Source organism: Protopterus annectens, chromosome 17.part0, assembly GCF_019279795.1.
Source record: "Protopterus annectens isolate FY-2018-M chromosome 17.part0, PAN1.0, whole genome shotgun sequence".
NCBI lineage: Eukaryota > Metazoa > Chordata > Ceratodontiformes > Protopteridae > Protopterus > Protopterus annectens.
The window spans coordinates 65,598,616-65,616,932 of record NC_056751.1 but is presented as its reverse complement, the minus strand read 5'-3'; the positions used below and the strand labels follow the sequence as shown (position 1 = coordinate 65,616,932).

At 37.4% G+C, this 18,317-nt stretch overlaps 1 protein-coding gene across 1 annotated transcript in view; it reads right to left on the bottom strand.

Moving 5' to 3' along the window:
• The window catches only part of DNAH6 (dynein axonemal heavy chain 6), a 5,071,261-nt gene that overhangs the window by 4,521,451 nt on the left and 531,493 nt on the right, over nucleotides 1-18,317 (bottom strand). The window contains exon 13 of the mRNA XM_044059309.1: nucleotides 11,614-11,734. Coding sequence (XP_043915244.1) covers nucleotides 11,614-11,734 — 121 coding nt within the window. The remainder of the gene's footprint in view (nucleotides 1-11,613; nucleotides 11,735-18,317) is intronic.

The following is an 18,317-nucleotide window of genomic DNA, read 5'->3' as shown; positions in this document are numbered from 1 at the left end:
GGAAATGAAGGAATCTTATTGATGGCCTGTTCACTTTTATGTGGTAGTATGCATCTTGAAGATTTATCGAACACATCCAATCATATTTTTCCAAAAACGGAAGTATAGACTGTATTGTGACCATCCGGAATTTCTGTACCTTTACAAACTTGTTCAATACACTGAGATCCAAAACTGGTCTCCAGTCCCCATTTTTTTTTTTGGCACCAAAAATAGTCTTGAGTAGAATCCGGATCCTATCTGGTCTGGAGGGACTATTTGGATGACTATTTTTCTTAGCAGCTTTGAAATCTCTAATGCTGCTTCTTCCCTTTGACTGGGTGGAATATCAGGTAAACTTGTTAGGGGAGTGGGACAAAGGTCGAAGGGGATATGATAACCTCTGGTTATTATCCTTTGTACCCAAGAATCGGTGGTAATGGTTAGCCAGGCAGAAGGGTACAAAGAGAAATGACCCCCAACCACTTCCACAGGAAAGCAGTTGGACCACTCTTCAGGAAAGCTGGTAGGATTGGTCAGGAAAATAATCCCTGGAACCCTGGTTACGTGGACCCTCTCTGCCCAAAAAGGGGCATCTTCCCTGTGAGTTTCCCCCTCTGCCTCTATGGCAGAACACGGCCTGTGTGTAACGGAAAGAACCTTGAGACTTTTTGTGCCATATCTTCCCACTCTTCTGGTTTCTGGAGAAAGCCCATTGAGAGGAAGAATAATGGACACCCACAGCAGAAAGGGTATTACCATCCTGTTCACATCTAGCCAGTGTGCTTTTAACCTTGGGTCTGAACAACGAAAAGGTTTCAATGGGAGCATTGAGAAAGGAAGCCTTGAAGGGTTCCGCAAAATTACACAAGCGCAGCCAGGCATGGCGTCTCAGAACAATGCCTGAACCCACCGCTCTAGCTACTCCTTCTGATGTGTGAGATATCAGGTGCATGGAGGAGTTAGATATCGATTCGATGGTGGCTAGCCACTTTGCCATGGACCTCATCAGACACAGCTCCAGCCAAAGCTTCAGAGAGCTCAGAAATTAAGTCTCTTTGAAGCCTGGTAAAATGTGCCATATAGTTCAAGGACATGACTGCAAAGATTGCTGATGCAAAGGTACACTTCCCTATTCTGTCCAGAGCCCAGGACTCTTTGTTGGGCAGATGGACAGTCTGGCTTTCTTCTTCCGCCAGGTCCTTTTTAGTTGTGGCCACCACCACCAAGGCATCTACAGGAAGACCTTTGGACCAATGGGGATCACTAGCAGGAGGGGACAAAATTTTATCTGGCCTCCAGGAAATGGCCTCAACGGTGTCAGGAGCCTTCCACGCATGCTACACGATGAGCCGGACAAGTTAATCGGCAGGTGGAGTATCCCAGGAGGTAGGGGGGCAGGCACGAAAGGCCTGCAGGAATACAGACTCTTCAGAGGTCGGGTTAGAGGGCTGCCAATCACCTATCTGTTTAAGGATTTCAAGGATATCACCAAAGGATACCTCAGAGGGTGATCAAGGGGACCCTTCCCCATCATCAAAGTCTGTGTTTTCAGTAAGGGACTCCTCTGTGGAGTCCATGTGCTTCCTCTTGCACAAGTTATTTTGATGATCTTCCTCAGTGACAGAAGCTGGGGAAGACAGCGCAAAAGGGGTCTCCTGTGGGAGTATGTCTTGAGGCCCTTGCGCCCGGTGTCCACTAGGAGTGGCTTGTGTACATTGCAGTCCAGAGGAGAGTGATAGCACAGGATTGCCAACCAGCGCAAGAGCCTTTTCCATTAGCTGGAAGGCTGGTCCACCTGAAGAGGGGTGGGGACCCACGGTAGGGGTCACCCCTCGCCCAAGTGGCTCAGTCTGCCGACCCGGAGTCCCTGGATGGCTATGAAACGCCAAAGTATGTATGCCACAGCTGACATCTTGGACTGTGGTAAGACTCTCCTGCCACAAAGGCAACTGCAGCTCCTTAGTGAGGTCCATAAAGGGAACCATAGTGGGGGAAGTCTGTGCTATATCAAGGGGCTTCAAAGGCAATGAAGGAGGAGAATAAGTAGGAGTCTTTGGTAAAGGTTGATCACCTCCTGAGGAAGGATAGGTCTTGGGGGGCAGGATACCTCTGGCCAAATGCAATTGATCCACAAGACGCAACACATCGTGTTCAGAGAGGCCTCTAGTGGATTTCAATGACATGGCTGAGGGAGAGTCAGGTCTATCCAAGGAAGGAGCAAGCTCGGTGTCCACCACGGGGAAGGTCTGCACTGAAAACAATGGAGCTTTAATGATCTGAACTACTGCTGTCTGCACCGAGGAAATCATCGGTGCCGAAGGCATGGTCTGCACCGACGATGAGGTCGGTACCGAAGTGGTTGTTGGCGCTAAGGCCTGAGCCAAAAACATTGGTGACAAAAACTGAATGGTCGGTACGAGAGGGTAGTCGGTGCCGGGTAACTTGTCAGAGCCGAAAGTGGAATGGGAGCTGAAACATCCATCAATGTTGTAACAGTCTGCATTGACTGAACAGTGGTGCCGGTAAGGGAGTCTGAACCGAGGAGCTCCTCGGTACCAATGCAGTATGGGGCACACTAGTCGGTGCCAAATTTGCAGATGGCGCCAATGGCTTTGGTGCCAAAGGTCTAGGCACCGAAAGCGCTGGAGCCGAAGATATCAAATCTGAACTGGAAAGCTTAGCTTTCTTAGGTCTTGGTTCCTGAGAGTCCCCAGCTGGGGACGAAGGAAGAGACTTTGCCTTTTTTTGTTCATCACTCTTTTTCTTATGGGATCTTGGAGGGGTTGAAGCCTCTGATCCAGAAATAGCCTTTGAAAAGGGAGATTTAAGTAGCCCCTTCAATATTAATTTATTTTTCCTTTCAATTAACGTTCTTACAAATCCCGCAAGGCAGGTCAACTGTTAAGTGAGGCACGCCCAAGCAGTAGACACATAGGGAATGTGCATCTGAAGTAGGTAATTTATGGCCACAATCCAAACATCTTTTAAACATTGGACTACCTTTTTTATCTGCCATAGTTAGAAGGAAAGAAGGAGAAACCAGAAAAATACCAGCAATGGTACAAGAAATACCAGAAGGTAAAAAGGAAAAGGGTTTACCAATGACGGTAAAAAAAGGAATCACCTCGCGGTAAGAAGAGAAGAAGAATAGTTGAAAAGGATCAAAAGGCTGTCGCTAAATGCAATAAGGTAAGATATAACTATCTAATAACTTTTTTGTGAAAAAAGCTGCCTTAGAACTTAGGTATGAAGAAAAATATTGTACTTAGCTCAAAAGAAGTAGCTTAACACGACCAAATGCCGATGCGGCAAACGAAATCTGAGGTAACAGGGACAGGGGAATTCTGGGTAAGAGTTTAGCTCGAAAGTTTGTAGCTGGTGCAAGGTTGGAAGATGGCCGGCTCGGTTCCGAGGCCGGAACCGACTACCCACACATAAGGAATGAACAAGGATTAACAATATCAGATCAATCATTACAAAACACCAAATATACCAGCCCCTTAAAATTATTATCAAATCTTTGGGAAAACATAAAAGGATATTTACAAGTGTTTAACACTAAACCTTCTCCTTCATAAATGTACCTATACTGTGAACACAAGACACACTTCCTAGTGTCCATTCATTTTTATTATCAGGTACTCTTTTATTAGTATAGGCATCATGTTTATTTTTTCTTTAACATTCTGGTCTCTCTTATTAGTAAATTGAGGTATCTCCCCTAAGAACTTACTTTCAATAATTTCCCAGTTACCCAGTACATGGGACTTAATATTATGGCTTTCACCTCCAAATTTTAAAACCATACATTCATAAAGTTCCATCTTGGTATTATTCATATTATCACCAAACCTTAAACTCTTCCCAAATAATTGGTTAAATCTAATATTTCTATTTTTCAAAATAGCATCCTTCATTTCAATTAGTAACTTCTTCTGGTATCTCCTCTCTAAAAATATCATAATCAGTATTTTTAATTAATCTCTAAGGTTACCATCTTCTGAATAATTCTAGCTAACCTAACCATTTGCCTCTTCACTTAACTTCTTTTTTGTTTATATGGATAGTTCCTTTGAAAGTGTACATAATTATTTGAAAATGTTGGTTTTCTATATAAATTAGAAATAAATGTATGTCCTAAACAATCCTTGCTAATTAAAACATGCAAATAATTAATTGTTTCTTTAGAAATGTAAATGCAAAATGTAAAAATTCAGTGGCGTTGTACAAATAATTACTAAAATCCTTCTAAATAATTTCAGCTCCCTTCCACTTTATAAATATAGCATCTAAAAATTGTAAAAATGTAATTAAATATTCCTTATATAATTTTGTTCCAATACCACATAACTATATTGGCATACAGTGAAGCATAATTAACTCCTACTACTAGGCCACTCTTTTGTCTAAAATTCAAAATAAATAAAATAAATAAATAAAATGTTGTAATAATACCATCTGCATAAAATCCCAAATAATTTCAATTTCTCTTTCAGACAGATATTCACAATTTATAAGTGCCTCCCTAAATAAAATCAATCCTATATCATGCAGGATACATGAAAATATATCAACCACATCAATGGTTACTTATAAACACTCATCAGTATAAAATATATGCTTTATATTGCCTAGAAAAATCTCACAAATCCTGACAAAATTGTTTCATCTTCTTATCAATATAAATAGCTAGCGGGTGTGTCTTTGTACCCCTGCTGCAACCATTGGTCTAAGCAGTGGATTATCAATATTTTATGTATTTTGGGGATACAAAATATAGCAGGAATTATTGGAAAATCTACTTGTAAACATTTATATAATTTACAGTCTATATCTCCTTGTATCAACAAATCTTGAAGAAACATATCAGTTCAGAAATATGCCACATATATTTCATGTTTTAAAACTCTCATATATTGTCAATCATTATTTAATAAAGTAAACATATTGCCAGAATAATCTATTTTATTCATCACAATCAGCCCTTTGCCTTTATCAGGCTTCATAATTTGTGTTTCTTTATTTTGCACTACTTCTTTTAGCAAATGTCTCTCATTCTTCAGAAGATTACAAACATAAAAATTGTTCGATTCATTAAATTTTTTTTCTTTTATCCCTTTCACACAATTTCTCAATTAAATTCAATGATGGATGTAAAGGTGGATTATACGTATATTCTTAACTCTTTACAACCTAACAATTGTTTTGCCATATTAAAAAAAAAAAATTGCAAAATTCAATTTTCTAACATATAATTTCAAATTCCAAAGTACCTAAGTCAAATCCATATTCGTGGTAGGGACAGAAGTGAATTCCCTACTAAATAATTAAAAATATATATTATCAATAATCAAACTACTTTAAATATAGATTTTGAACCTTACTACTAGTAGTGACTTAGTAGTTCTGATGCTGTTTGTTTTGTGGATGCTCAAAAGGATCATTAAACATAGTCCAGCAAAGCCTTGTATGCCATGTAAAGATCGCTTCTCGGTAGTTTCCATGATATAAAGTAAAGAGAAAGGACTTTGAGGCAATCAGTGTAGGACATTATGTTTACTCCCTGCATTATTTTTGAAAGGAAACTTTGTGGACATACCACTTGCTGCATGTGTCTGGTCAGGTACATACCAAAGGGGCATTATATTCTATGATAAGTACAATGAGGGCCAAGTACACAGATACAATGACATCATTAGACCTAGATGCCATGCCCTTGCATATAAGTTGAGCAACACAGAAGGATTTTCTTACTACCTTGGACACATGTTGATCAAAAGCTACATTAAAATCTACATGAACTCCCAGACCCCTGATTAGTGAATTAACTTTTACAGGTATTTTATTGATGATATGATTACCTGGAGTGGTTGACATCCCAAACGGTACTATGATGCGTTTCTTGACACTGAGTTTTCAGCCATGGCTTTGGCACCAAGTGATGGGTGTGTTAGACATTCCTGAAGGGTGTTCTCATCCTGGGGGGGGGGGATTCTATGACTACTCACAGTTTGAAATCATGTGCAAACTTGGTCAGCCAGAGGCCTTTGACATTGGATTTGACCTCCGAGAAGTAGATGCCAAAGTGGAGTAGGGCCAGTCCAGACCTCTGAGGGACTCCCCTTGTGACTGGCCTCTTTGTGGAAGTGGCCACATACATCCTAACCTTTTGGGTCATATCCATGAGCAATTTAGCTATGCAGTGTATTATAAAGAGGGCTGCAAACAAAGAAGTCACAAAACAAAACTGCCCTTTTATTCTTTATTTGTTGAGAAGGACCACAGATATCCATTTGCTTTTGTTCAACAAGTAACAGAATAACTATTTGTCTCTATTACAAACATCAGAAATAAAAATATATTATTAACATCTGGATGTCCCACGGTGAGCAACTATAGTTACTCAGAGCAATGCTTTTGAGTATTTCCCTCTCATATTTAGCATTGACTTTTCTTACTCTAGTGTTCTATATGAATTTCTCCACAAAAAAGATAATGAAAATAAAAAGTACCAAGTAAGAAATAAAAATGTAACTGATAAATGTTTGGAGGTAAACATCTGTACTAGGAAAAACCAAAAACCACTCAAAAAACACCAGTACCAGCAGCAGAAGAAAGGACCCCAGTGGAGTAAATGATTTAATAACAATTTCCACACGAACAATATACAGTCCAGCAAATAGTTCACACAAACCACCAGGTAACAAAGCACAGTGGATAGCAAGTTGGATAAGAGCTTTCGTCTGTCTCAATGCAGACTTTATCAAACCAAGAAGTGTTTGTGACCTTTACAGTTTAAACATTAGTTCCAATTAACCCATCAGTCATTTAAAAATACAGTGTCCCAATTAATAATGATGCACTAAAAATAATACTCCATATACAAAAGCTATTTAAAAAAAAAACATTATAAATTATCAGCTCTCTCTACCAGAATGGGTTTCAGGGACAAATGCTCATTTAACCCAGGGGGGTTGGCATGAATTTAAACAAATCCGACAATGAACTGCTAAGGCAAGAGAAATCAGGCACAAGTGTCAGCCGGTAGCAAACAGTTTAATAGTAAAGCGCTTTTCGTCGGTACAATGTACAGACTTCCTCAGACAAGTTCAACATGCATAACTGTTTAAATAGTTAAAAGCAATTACTCAATCCAATACAATAATTAATTAATAAAGCACCTAAGTACTTTTTAAAAAACCCTCCACTCATATATAGCTTAAAACAACAAGGGTAACAACAATGACAAAGGTATCAAGCTCTTCAGGAAAAAATGTTTGTAACTGAGGTTAACAAAGAATTTAAATTTCACATATTCTTAAACCTCTAAACATTATACATTACATTTCATTAGCTAAGCCACAACTTAAGTTGTCATCCTTGAGGTGTGGTTACTGACTAAAATAATAACTTGAAACTATCGTTATAGTCAAAAATTAAATAGCTCACTTTACATAACTAGACATTGTCTAGTGATGGCAATCAATAAAACAAACCAATGACATTCACCTTTTCAAACTCTGCAATTTTAAAACACTACTGATCGAACACGTCTCATTTAAGCCTGGAAATATACAAGCATTAAGCTTGATTTGCCATTTTAATTCTAGTTCCTCCAATAATAAAGGCATAGGTGCCCCCCTTTTATTAATTGTCACCTGATCCAATACTAAGAATCTAAAACTATGGTTCACATATTCAGATACATGCTTAGCAAGTGCATTATCAGGTTTATTTCTACTTATCGCATATTGATGCTCATAAACGTGCTCACGGAGCCTGCGTTCAGTTTTACCAACATAGAATGCAGGACATCCTTGGCACAACGATAAGTAGACCACCATTTTGGAATTACAATTAAATCTTGATTTTAATTTATATTGATAGTTCTGTATACTGATCCTATTCGTCTCTAAAATATATTTGCAAAAATTACAATTTTGGCATTTGAACATACCCCACTGTTCTAATAAAATTATGCACTGGTTGTTCCAATAATGATTTTAAATTTTTTCCCCTCCTAAAAGTGACAGTGGGGAGTTCTCCAACCTTTGCATAAAAAGATGGGTTACTTTTAAACAATGCCCAGATTCTATTATACGGAAATACTTGGCCTTGGAAACCCAGATTTGTAAAGATTCCTGGTCCTTTTTGGAAAAAATTGATAACTTAGTTTTTGACAACAGATATAATTTCATCACTATAGATGTCAAGGACTTCTATACTTGCATTTCCCATGATACTGGTATTGAATGGGTTACCTTAATTCTTAAGAAAAATGGGGCTTCTAATATGGAAATGTCCGTAGTAACGGAGTTGCTTGAAATCATCCTGTATAATAACTATTTTATGTTTAATGAGAATTACTTCCTGCAAAAAGTCGGGGTCGCTATGGAGCCAATGCAGTCATGGCATATTGGGAGACAGAATTTGTATTCAAGGCGGTTGAAGTCATGGAATATATTGTTTTTTATACACGCTACCTGGACAATATATTTATTTTAGTAAAAGGTGATGAAGCGTTTAGTAATTTGTTATTAGACAAATTTAATAATTCAACCGATTTTTTAAAATTTACATCTATTGCCTACTTGGATATTTTACTATCAAAAAATAGTGAGACTTGCAGCTTTAAGGCTAATATACATCGGAAATCCACATATTCGAATTCTCTTCTCCATTACTCGAGCTGCCATCCGACATACCAGAAACGTTCAGTAATAAAGGGACAACTGGTAAGGGCAGCCCGTATAGTGACCTTGGACGACGACTTCTATACAGAATGTGGACTATTGAGGAACATGTTTACTCATAGGGGGTACCCTATCATCTTATTAGAAGAATTGATTAATGAAGTCACGACTAAAAGACTCAATGGGACTTATAAGCCTTTATTGACTTTTAAGGAAAGTCATGTACTTCAGATTATGACTAATAGCCAGGCTGTTCCACAGGGTTGCTTGGACATTAATCAAATCAACACTAAATATATGGGGATGAAACTCATTTTAACATTTAGCCCATTTAGTCATCAATGCATTGAAAGTATTAAGAAAAACTGGGCATTGTTTAAAAGTAACCCATCTATTTATGCAAAGGTTGGAGAACTCCCCACTGTCACTTTTAGGAGGGGAAAAAATTTGAAATCATTATTGGAACAACCAATGCATAATTTTATTAGAACAGTGGGTATGTTCAAATGTCAAAATTGTAATTTTTGCAAATATATTTTAGAGACGAATAGGGTCAGTATACAGAACTATCAATATAAATTAAAATCTAGATTTAATTGTAATTCCAAAATGGTGGTCTACTTAGCGTTGTGCCAAGGATGTCCTGCGTTCTATGTTGGTAAAACAGAACGTAGGCTCCGTGAGCACGTTTATGAGCATCAATACGCGATAAGTAGAAATAAACCTGATAATGCACTTGCTAAGCATGTATCTGAATATGTGAATCATAGTTTTAGATTCTTAGTATTGGATCAGGTGACAATTAACAAAAGGGGGGCACATATGCCTTTATTATTGGAGGAACTAGAATTAAAATGGCAAATCAAGCTTAATGCTTGTATATTTCCAGGCTTAAATGAGACGTGTTCGATCAGTAGTGTTTTAAAATTGCAGAGTTTGAAAAGGTGAATGTCATCGGTTTGTTTTATTGATTGCCATCACTAGACAATGTCTAGTTATGTAAAGTGAGCTATTTAATTTTTGACTATAACGATAGTTTCAAGTTATTATTTTAGTCAGTAACCACACCTCAAGGATGACAACTTAAGTTGTGGCTTAGATAATGAAATGTAATGTATAATGTTTAAGAATATGTGAAATTTAAATTCTTTGTTAACCTCAGTTACTAACATTTTTTCCTGAAGAGCTTGATACCTTTGTCATTGTTGTTACCCTTGTTGTTTTAAGCTATATATGAGCGGAGGGTTTTTTAAAAAGTACTTAGGTGCTTTATTAATTAATTATTGTATTTGATTGAGTAATTGCTTTTAACTATTTAAACAGTTATGCATGTTGAACTTTTTGTCTGAGGAAGTCTGTACATTGTACGCTTTACTATTAAACTGTTTGCTACCGGCTGACACTTGTGCCTGATTTCTCTTGCCTTAGCAGTTCATTGTCGGATTCGCTTAGTGTGTCTGTTTGTAAAACTTTTTGGTATGAATTTAAACAAAACTGCCATTTTAATTCACTTTTATCCACCTGGTTACCCCAATTACCCCCTCTAGTATTTTTAAGAACCACTTGTAAAATGCCAAATCTAAAGCCAGTAAATCCTGTACAAGTAAGAAAATGTTTACAAAGAGCATTATTCATGTTTAAAGTATTAATTGCATATAAATGTTCATATATTCTCTTCTTGAGGGACCTCTCCATCTTTCCTATATAAAACCCTTTACAGGTGTTGCAAACACTAATATAGACAAGTCCACAGGTGTTGCAATTACCCCCAGCTAACCTAACCCTAGAAGGAGGATCCCCCATCTCTATAGCTAGTGCTTTGACCACATATGTGCAGTACTTACATCTCCCACATGGTCTCGTACCCCTTTCATCTCTCTTAACAATTGGGTGCTCAAAAAAGAATTTCAAGTATAAATATAATATAAATATAAATATAAATATAACATAAATATAAAGAGAAATTTAGTCCAGGGGCAGATGATTAGAGGGGCGAGAATGTGTTCCACCAAGGAGACTTTGGAAAGGGAATTGGCCACTTTGGTGCAGATGTTTACATCAAGGGGTTACCCTTATTGTTTGGTTCAAGCAATATGTGTAGAAATTTTTGAAGGACGGGGTTCCAGATTTAAACCCTTGCTTGGGCAGGATGATTCAATATTAAGAACCCATTGTGACACATTGAACACAGACAAATGTTCTCCTACTAGGTCGGGTTATACTAATTCCATGTTGACCCAGTTTGGTTCATTTGGTAAAAAGGTAAAAAGGTGAGAACTATATTAAACAGAAACTGGGTGATTTTGGAATGTAATAATGAAATTGTAAGCTCTCTAGGGAAAGGCCCAACTTTTACTTACAAAGTGGGTAACAATTTGAAATTTGAATGAGCATTTGTCCCTGAAACCCATTCTGGTAGAGAGAGCTGCTAATTTATAATGTTTTTTTAAAAAAATAGCTTTTGTATATGGTGTATTATTTTTAGTGTATCATTATTAATTGGGACATTGTATTTTTAAATGACTGATGGGTTAATTGGAGCCACTAGTTAAACTGTAATGGTCATAAGCACTTCTTGGTTTGATAGTCTATATTGAGACAGACGAAAGCGCTTATCCAACTTGATATCCACTGTGCTTTGTTACTTTGGTGGTCCTTGTGAACTATTTGTTGGACTGTACATTGTTCGTGTGGAAATTGTTATTAAATCATTTACTCCACTGTGGTCCTTTCTTCTCCTGCTGGTACTGGTGTTTTTTGAGTGTTTTTTGGTTCTTACTGGTTCTTTGAGTTACCACTCATACTCACTTTGTTTTTTATCTGTACTAGGAACATAACTTCTGGGAAATCCTGCTTTTCTTAGAACAAACTGTAGAATGAAAAAAGATAGATAACACATTTTAAGAGTTTTAATTGTTTTCATATGAAACTTACGTACCATGCTCTTGTTTTTTGAGTTCATCCAAATCAAGACTTTCATTTTCTTTATAAAACAAGTAGAATTGTTCAAATGTATCTGCATAATTACTGGCTGCATCAAATGCTGACTGTATGGCTTCCTGAAAAAAAAAACACAATGAAAGTCAAACTATATACATTATGTCAAATCTTTGACACAAACGCAAGAAAATCACCACTTTACGTATTTCAAAATATATTACCTTTTAGCAGAACAGTTAGAAAAGTACAGCTGTGTGATCTTCTCATCATGACATTAGGTGTTTGACCCATTCTTGTATCTCCATAACTCATAACTTGTGGGTAATATTCCTGAAGGAGGCACTTAGCAGACTTCAGTTTCTTAGCGAAAGAGAGTATTGTCTTCCTGTATGATGTCAGGCTGTCTGAGATATATGGCACAACCAAGGCTTCATGTTAATCACTAAGGAGGATGTAGGGAGGGAGAAACCCTAGTATTTACAGCCAAAGCCCAAAGCATCAGTATCCCAGCTGTACATATCTGAAAAAACATTACATTTGTGTAAGAACTTACCATAATAATAGATTTCCAACTGATCACTGTTGTAGTATTAGTAACTGATGTGGTAACCTGCCAAGAAAGTTGTACATCCAGCCAGTGTACCAAAGCTTGGGAGCCTTTTACTTGTGCCATACATCTGATACATGACCTAACTGTGAGAGAGTCGGGAGGTATATTAGGGATATAGAGGCATAAATTACCTCAGAACATAATGCCCCAGACCAAAGAAATGGAAACTGAAGAAGAAAAGGCAAACCGCATACCAAAATAGAAGTTATATACATGCCAACAGGAAAAGGGTGAAAATGGGAAGACTTGTCTATCATGGCCAAGGATAGGAGTGGAAAGCAGCAAGGGGGAAAGGAGGTTGAGATGTAATACTGCAACAGTGATCAATTGGACATCTACTGTTACGGTAAGTTTTTACATAACTGTACTATGACCTTCCTTAGATCACTGCTTCAGTATTACTAACTGATGGGAAGACTCCCAAAACTACCTAAATGGAGAGGGAGGTAGACTGAGAAGCTGAGCTGGGGTCTAAGATTTCTTGAAAGATGGATCTAGCAAATCCACTTCTAGCCCTGGAAAAACATCAATATCATAATACTTAGTAAAGGTGTGAACAGAAGATCAAGTTGCTTCTTCTAAATTGGATTTAGACTCCAAACCTTTGAAAAAGGCACCTTAAGAGGTGGCAGCTCTAGTGGAACAGATATCAACAAGACCTGTGAACTGTTTCCCATGAAGAGAGTAACCAAAGGAAATAGCTTATCTCAATGAGAAATGGATCATGTTTTATCCAATAATGCATTAGCTGAAAATGCAAATGGTACACACGCTTTGTAGATGATGTCTTTTTGTTGTGGGATGGTACTGTTGAACACCTGAATGATTTTATTGCATATCTGCATACTACCACCAGGTTCCTTAAATTCACATATAAATATTCCTTACAGTGATATTGAGTTTTTAGATGTGAAGATTAGTAGAGGGGAATTGCATACTATACATACAGGCCTTTATAGAAAGCCGGTTAGGAGAAATAATATCCTACATAACGGTAGTATGCACCCTCGACATGTTAAGAAAAATGTCCTTAAGGGGCAGGTCTTCAGAATAATGAGGCTATTTAATGATGATGCTGACTTGGAAAGGACACTATCAAACCTTAAACTTGAATTCCTTAGCAGGGGTTATAAAGCCGCAGAGATAGATAGCTACATCACAGAAGCCTGGAGAGAAAGACAGAATAGATGCAGGGCCTATTATAGAGAAGAGATTCCATCTGAGATAAACTCAAAACAAAAACGGGAGCAATAGAAGCCGGCTACGGTTGAACTTATTTTAAAAAACTGTTTTATTGTAAGCGCTTTCGACTAGGTAAATACCTGGCCTTCTTCAGACAAAACAGTTGAATAAAACACAAGAACTCCTTATATACACTTAATTAAACATGTATTAAACCAGAGCAATTTTGATTGTCAAATTCAAAAATTTAAAGCAACATTAACGCTCCAAACCTAGAAGTGAAAACAAAATAACAGCTTAATATTAACCTAACTATTCAATGAAAAATAAACGTTTTTGCTTTTGTTTCTCATTTTTAAGTTTTTAATTGGTTGATTTGTGTTTTGTTTAACGTTATGGCAAGTGGGAATGGAGCGGCGACGCAGTCTATGTTTACACAAGAAGAAATAGTTACAAATAATCCCATTTGTAACACACAAGATGATGCCATTGGTAACTTGACTGCTCTGGTTCAGGTTCTGTTGGGGCGTGTCGATACACTAACACAAAAAGTTAATGCTTCAATGGCTAAAGAAAAAGAAGTTAGTGGTTCTGTGAGCCAGCCAAGCATTTTAACCAATGAAGAGACCAGTAACACGAACAGCAGTCAGATTAACATCAACATAGTAAGAAATACTACAGGGGCAGCTGTGGATGTAATGAATGGGTGATGTTTTCCATCAGCTGCTATTGGTACAGTTAATGACAATCAATCGAATGTACAAGGTAACACAGTTTCAATATTAAATCAAGAATTTCCAACGAGCTATGATAATAATATTCCTTCTATGAACATTTTCGTGAATAATAATAACTTCTTTAACTCTGGGCAAGATAACGCCATTGTCAGTGATGAAAATGACGAGCATGTAGCCAACAGTTTGCTCAATAAAATTAACGAATTTGATATTAAACTGTTTAAATGTAGGAAACTTCAGCTCGAAGTTTCTTACTTACAAGAATGCATAAATAAAAAGATCATCCCAAAAGGGCTCAGGCAATGGCGCTTCCCGGCGGGGTTGGTTAGCGAATCTGTGTTTCATCATGAATTACTTGAACTTTTCGATCGGCAAGGCTTGGAGTTTTTACAGGCTCTTATTAATTTCTACAATACTGACATTGGTGGTTTAAAAACAGATTTAGAAATGTTGGAGCATGACATTAAGAATCATGTTGATTTTGTTAGGTATAAGTTTGAGTATTGTAGAATATATACAAGCATTGAAACAACCTTAAATAAATTGCTGGCCACTAAAAAGAAAAAGATTGCGAGAGATGTCAACGATTATGCTAAAAAACAAGCATACCCTAAACCTCCCTCTAATGCCCCAAACAATCATACGCCTGTGTTGAATACCAATGTAAATCTGAATGATGAAAACGGAGATGAAGAGACTGTATTACAGTGAAATTCTGTAACTGATGAATATGTCAACCAGCCTCTTAGGAGGAGTGAGCGGTTAAACAATGCTGGTCAACAACACAATAATGTTAGGAGTAGAAATACTCCCAACAATAATAATTCTGGCAATCCTGGTAATTCTGGTAATAGGGACAATAGGCCTGTGGATTCTGATCGACAGGACTTTCAGTCCAACAACAACACTCATACCAGCAACTGCCAACACAACAACAATCGCCCCCAGGGGAGGAGCAACAACAGAAAAAGACAGAGGAGGCGATAGTGTACGAGCATACTGATATTTTAACCCCAAGAATTCATATTAGTTCAAATGGTGACTTTAAAATATTTAATTACACCGTTTTGGATGTCCATCAGGAGATGGTTGATTTTTTATCGAAGGGGTTGACTTTTGTTCCTACCAGAAGAATGGATATTGTAGACACTTTAATAGATCTTAAACTATTTGTCCGTAAACTCAATTTAAATTTGATTATGGGCAATAATTCTAACATGACCAGCTCCATTAGGGTTTCAAGTTTATTTAATCCCCCAATGCATCCTGAGCTACTCACTTTTGAAAGAATGTGTGAATTTGATTTTAGAGCTATAAGGGAAGGGTTTCAAAATAGAGTTATTAAACATAACTTTAGTTTATTAGAGCAGGATTGTATTCACTTATTAAAAGAGTGCAACATTAGAGTCATGAAGCCAGACAAAGGGGGAGGTCTGGTCTTCATGGACCGTGATACTTATGTGACAAAAATGTGTAAGCATCTAGATAGTGAAGCATACACTAGAGTCTCTTTAAATGAAGTTAACATAGCTTATAAAAAAATTCGTAATATGCTAGAAGATTTATTTCTTGAAAAAGTTATTGATATGGATCTGTATCATTATTTATTAATGTTAGCACCTATTACTCCAGCGCTATTTGGCACCCCTAAAATTCATAAATCTTTAATCGACCCACCATTTAGACCAATTGTTGATGGACGTGGTTCGATTACTTATGGGTGTGCAAAATATATAGATGGCCTTCTTAAACCACATCTTGAAAGTGAAGTACAAATATGTAAGGATTCATGGAGTTTTTTACAGAACATCAGTAAACTTGAATTTCAGTCTAACATCTGTTTTCTCACAATAGATGTTAAAGATTTATATGCAGTTATTCCACATACAATCGGCATTGAGTGGACTAGGGAATTTCTATTCCCGAAAAATGTTGATAATAATACCATCAATTTAATTGAGACATTGTTGGAAATTGTTTTGACTAATAATTATATATTTGAGGAAAAATTTTATTTACAAAAATCAGGAGTAGCTATGGGCTCTCCATGTGGTGGAAGTTTTGCCAATGTAGTAATGGCATATTGGGAGCATAACTTTCTGTATAACGAACCTTTGTTCAAGAGCAATGTGATATGTTTTGTATTTGGAAAGGTGATGTTTCTATGATACCTGAGTTTATTAAAAACATTTCTAAAACCACCGCTTTCCTAGAATTTATATACACATTAGGGGAGGAGTCCATAAGCTTTTTAGATATCTTACTTCTTAAAGACAAAGATAATTCTAAATTTAAAAGTAAAATCTATAGGAAACCTACATATTCCAATACTTTCCTTAATTTTTCAAGTGATCACCCATATCATCAGAAGAGGGCAGTAGTTAAGGAGAAAATGGTAAGGCTGCCCATATGATATCGGATTATGTTGATTTCGATTCTGAATGCAATTTATTAGAAACTATGTTCTTTAATAGAGGCTATACAGTACACTTATTAAAGAGTGTCAAAAAGGAGGTAATTCAGAAAAGACTTAATGGGTTTTTTGTCCCACTGCTTTCTAGATGTGAAACAGCACATATTGGGTTAGTCATCGAAGATGATAGCCGTCAAGCTTGGGGCATAGATTTTGAACAGTCAGGTTTAACTGACCAATGTACTGTCCATTATACAAATTTTCTGTGTACATATTCTTTAGACTATGCCCCTATTAGAGAAAATTGGTCTATCATTAGAAGCAATGAGACACTGCTTAAAGTGTTTGGATTAAATCCTAAAATAACTTATAGAAGAGGGAAAAATTTAAAATCAATCCTGGAAATGAAAAATAATGTAAGTTATAACAGCAAAAAAGTAAAAGGTATGTTCAAATGCGGTAGTTGTTCCCAATGTAAATATATAATGGTGACGCATCAACTACAGATTAATGATAAAATATATAAAATAAATTCGAGATTTAATTGTGAAACTTCAGCAGTAACATATGTTGCATTGTGCTGTGAATGTAATGCATTTTACATTGGAAAGACTGAAAGAAAGTTAAAACAACGAATTTATGAGCACACGTATGCCAATGTTCATAGGTTTATACTAGGCTATCTGCCCTAGGGCATTTATAAGCCTAGCCAGAATGTGTTTGGCTTTCGCCACCCATTTTAAATTTATTTTGCTATGCCCTTTTTCGAGGTTAGTATACTGTGCCTCTGTCTAACAGTGACACAGAAGTGATACCTGGGGTAAACCTACAATCTCCCATCCACTCATCAAGATTCTTCTTGAAGAGAGTCAATGAGGGACTCTGCCTAACCTGGACTGGGATTTTATTCCATTGTGAAGGGAGCCTCTGGGTTATGAATCTGTCCCTCCAGCATGTCCTATTTATTTCAGTGCGGAGGTTCAAGTCTCTCAAGTGCGTAGCTCGATGGAATTTGGATTTTCTGAGGTGCAGCATGTCCATTAATACCGGGTTGGACATGGCTTTATACGTCAGGCACAGATCGCCTCTGAACAGGCGGTATGCCACTGAGTAGAGCTGGAGTTTCTTTAACCGGGCAGCATATGGCATCTGTTTGAGCCCTTTGATCCTCTTGGTGAGGTACTTTTGGAGTCTTTCCAGTTGCTGCAGGTGTCTGGTAAGGTACATCCCAAAAGGGGCATTGTACTCAATTATAGGCCTGATGAGGGATGAGTAAAGAGGCACGATGACCTCCCCGATCTAGATGTGAATCCCTTCATGATTAGGTGGGCTATATAAAATGTTTTTCTAACCACTTTGGCCACGTGGTTGTCAAATGAGAGATTGCTATCAACTTGGGTCCCCAGGTCCCTAATTACTTCTTCTGTACTTAATGGATTACCACCTATGTGGTAATTTGTGAGCCAAAGGGGATGACTATACACTTTTTGGCATTTAGCTTGAGGCCATGGCTCTGGCACCAGTTGTCTGTTTCTATGAGGCCCTTTTGGAGGATGCTTGTGTTGGCTGGAGAGTCGATTATCGTGCCCTGTTTGCAGTCATCTGCGAACTTGGTCAGCCACAGTCCTTCCGTGTTGGCCTGTACCTCCAAGAAATATATACTGAACAAGAGAGGTCCCAGAACTGAGCCTTGTGGGACACCACTTGTAACTGGTTTGGAGTCTGACATGGCTCCAGCAATTCTAACCATGTGGATTCTG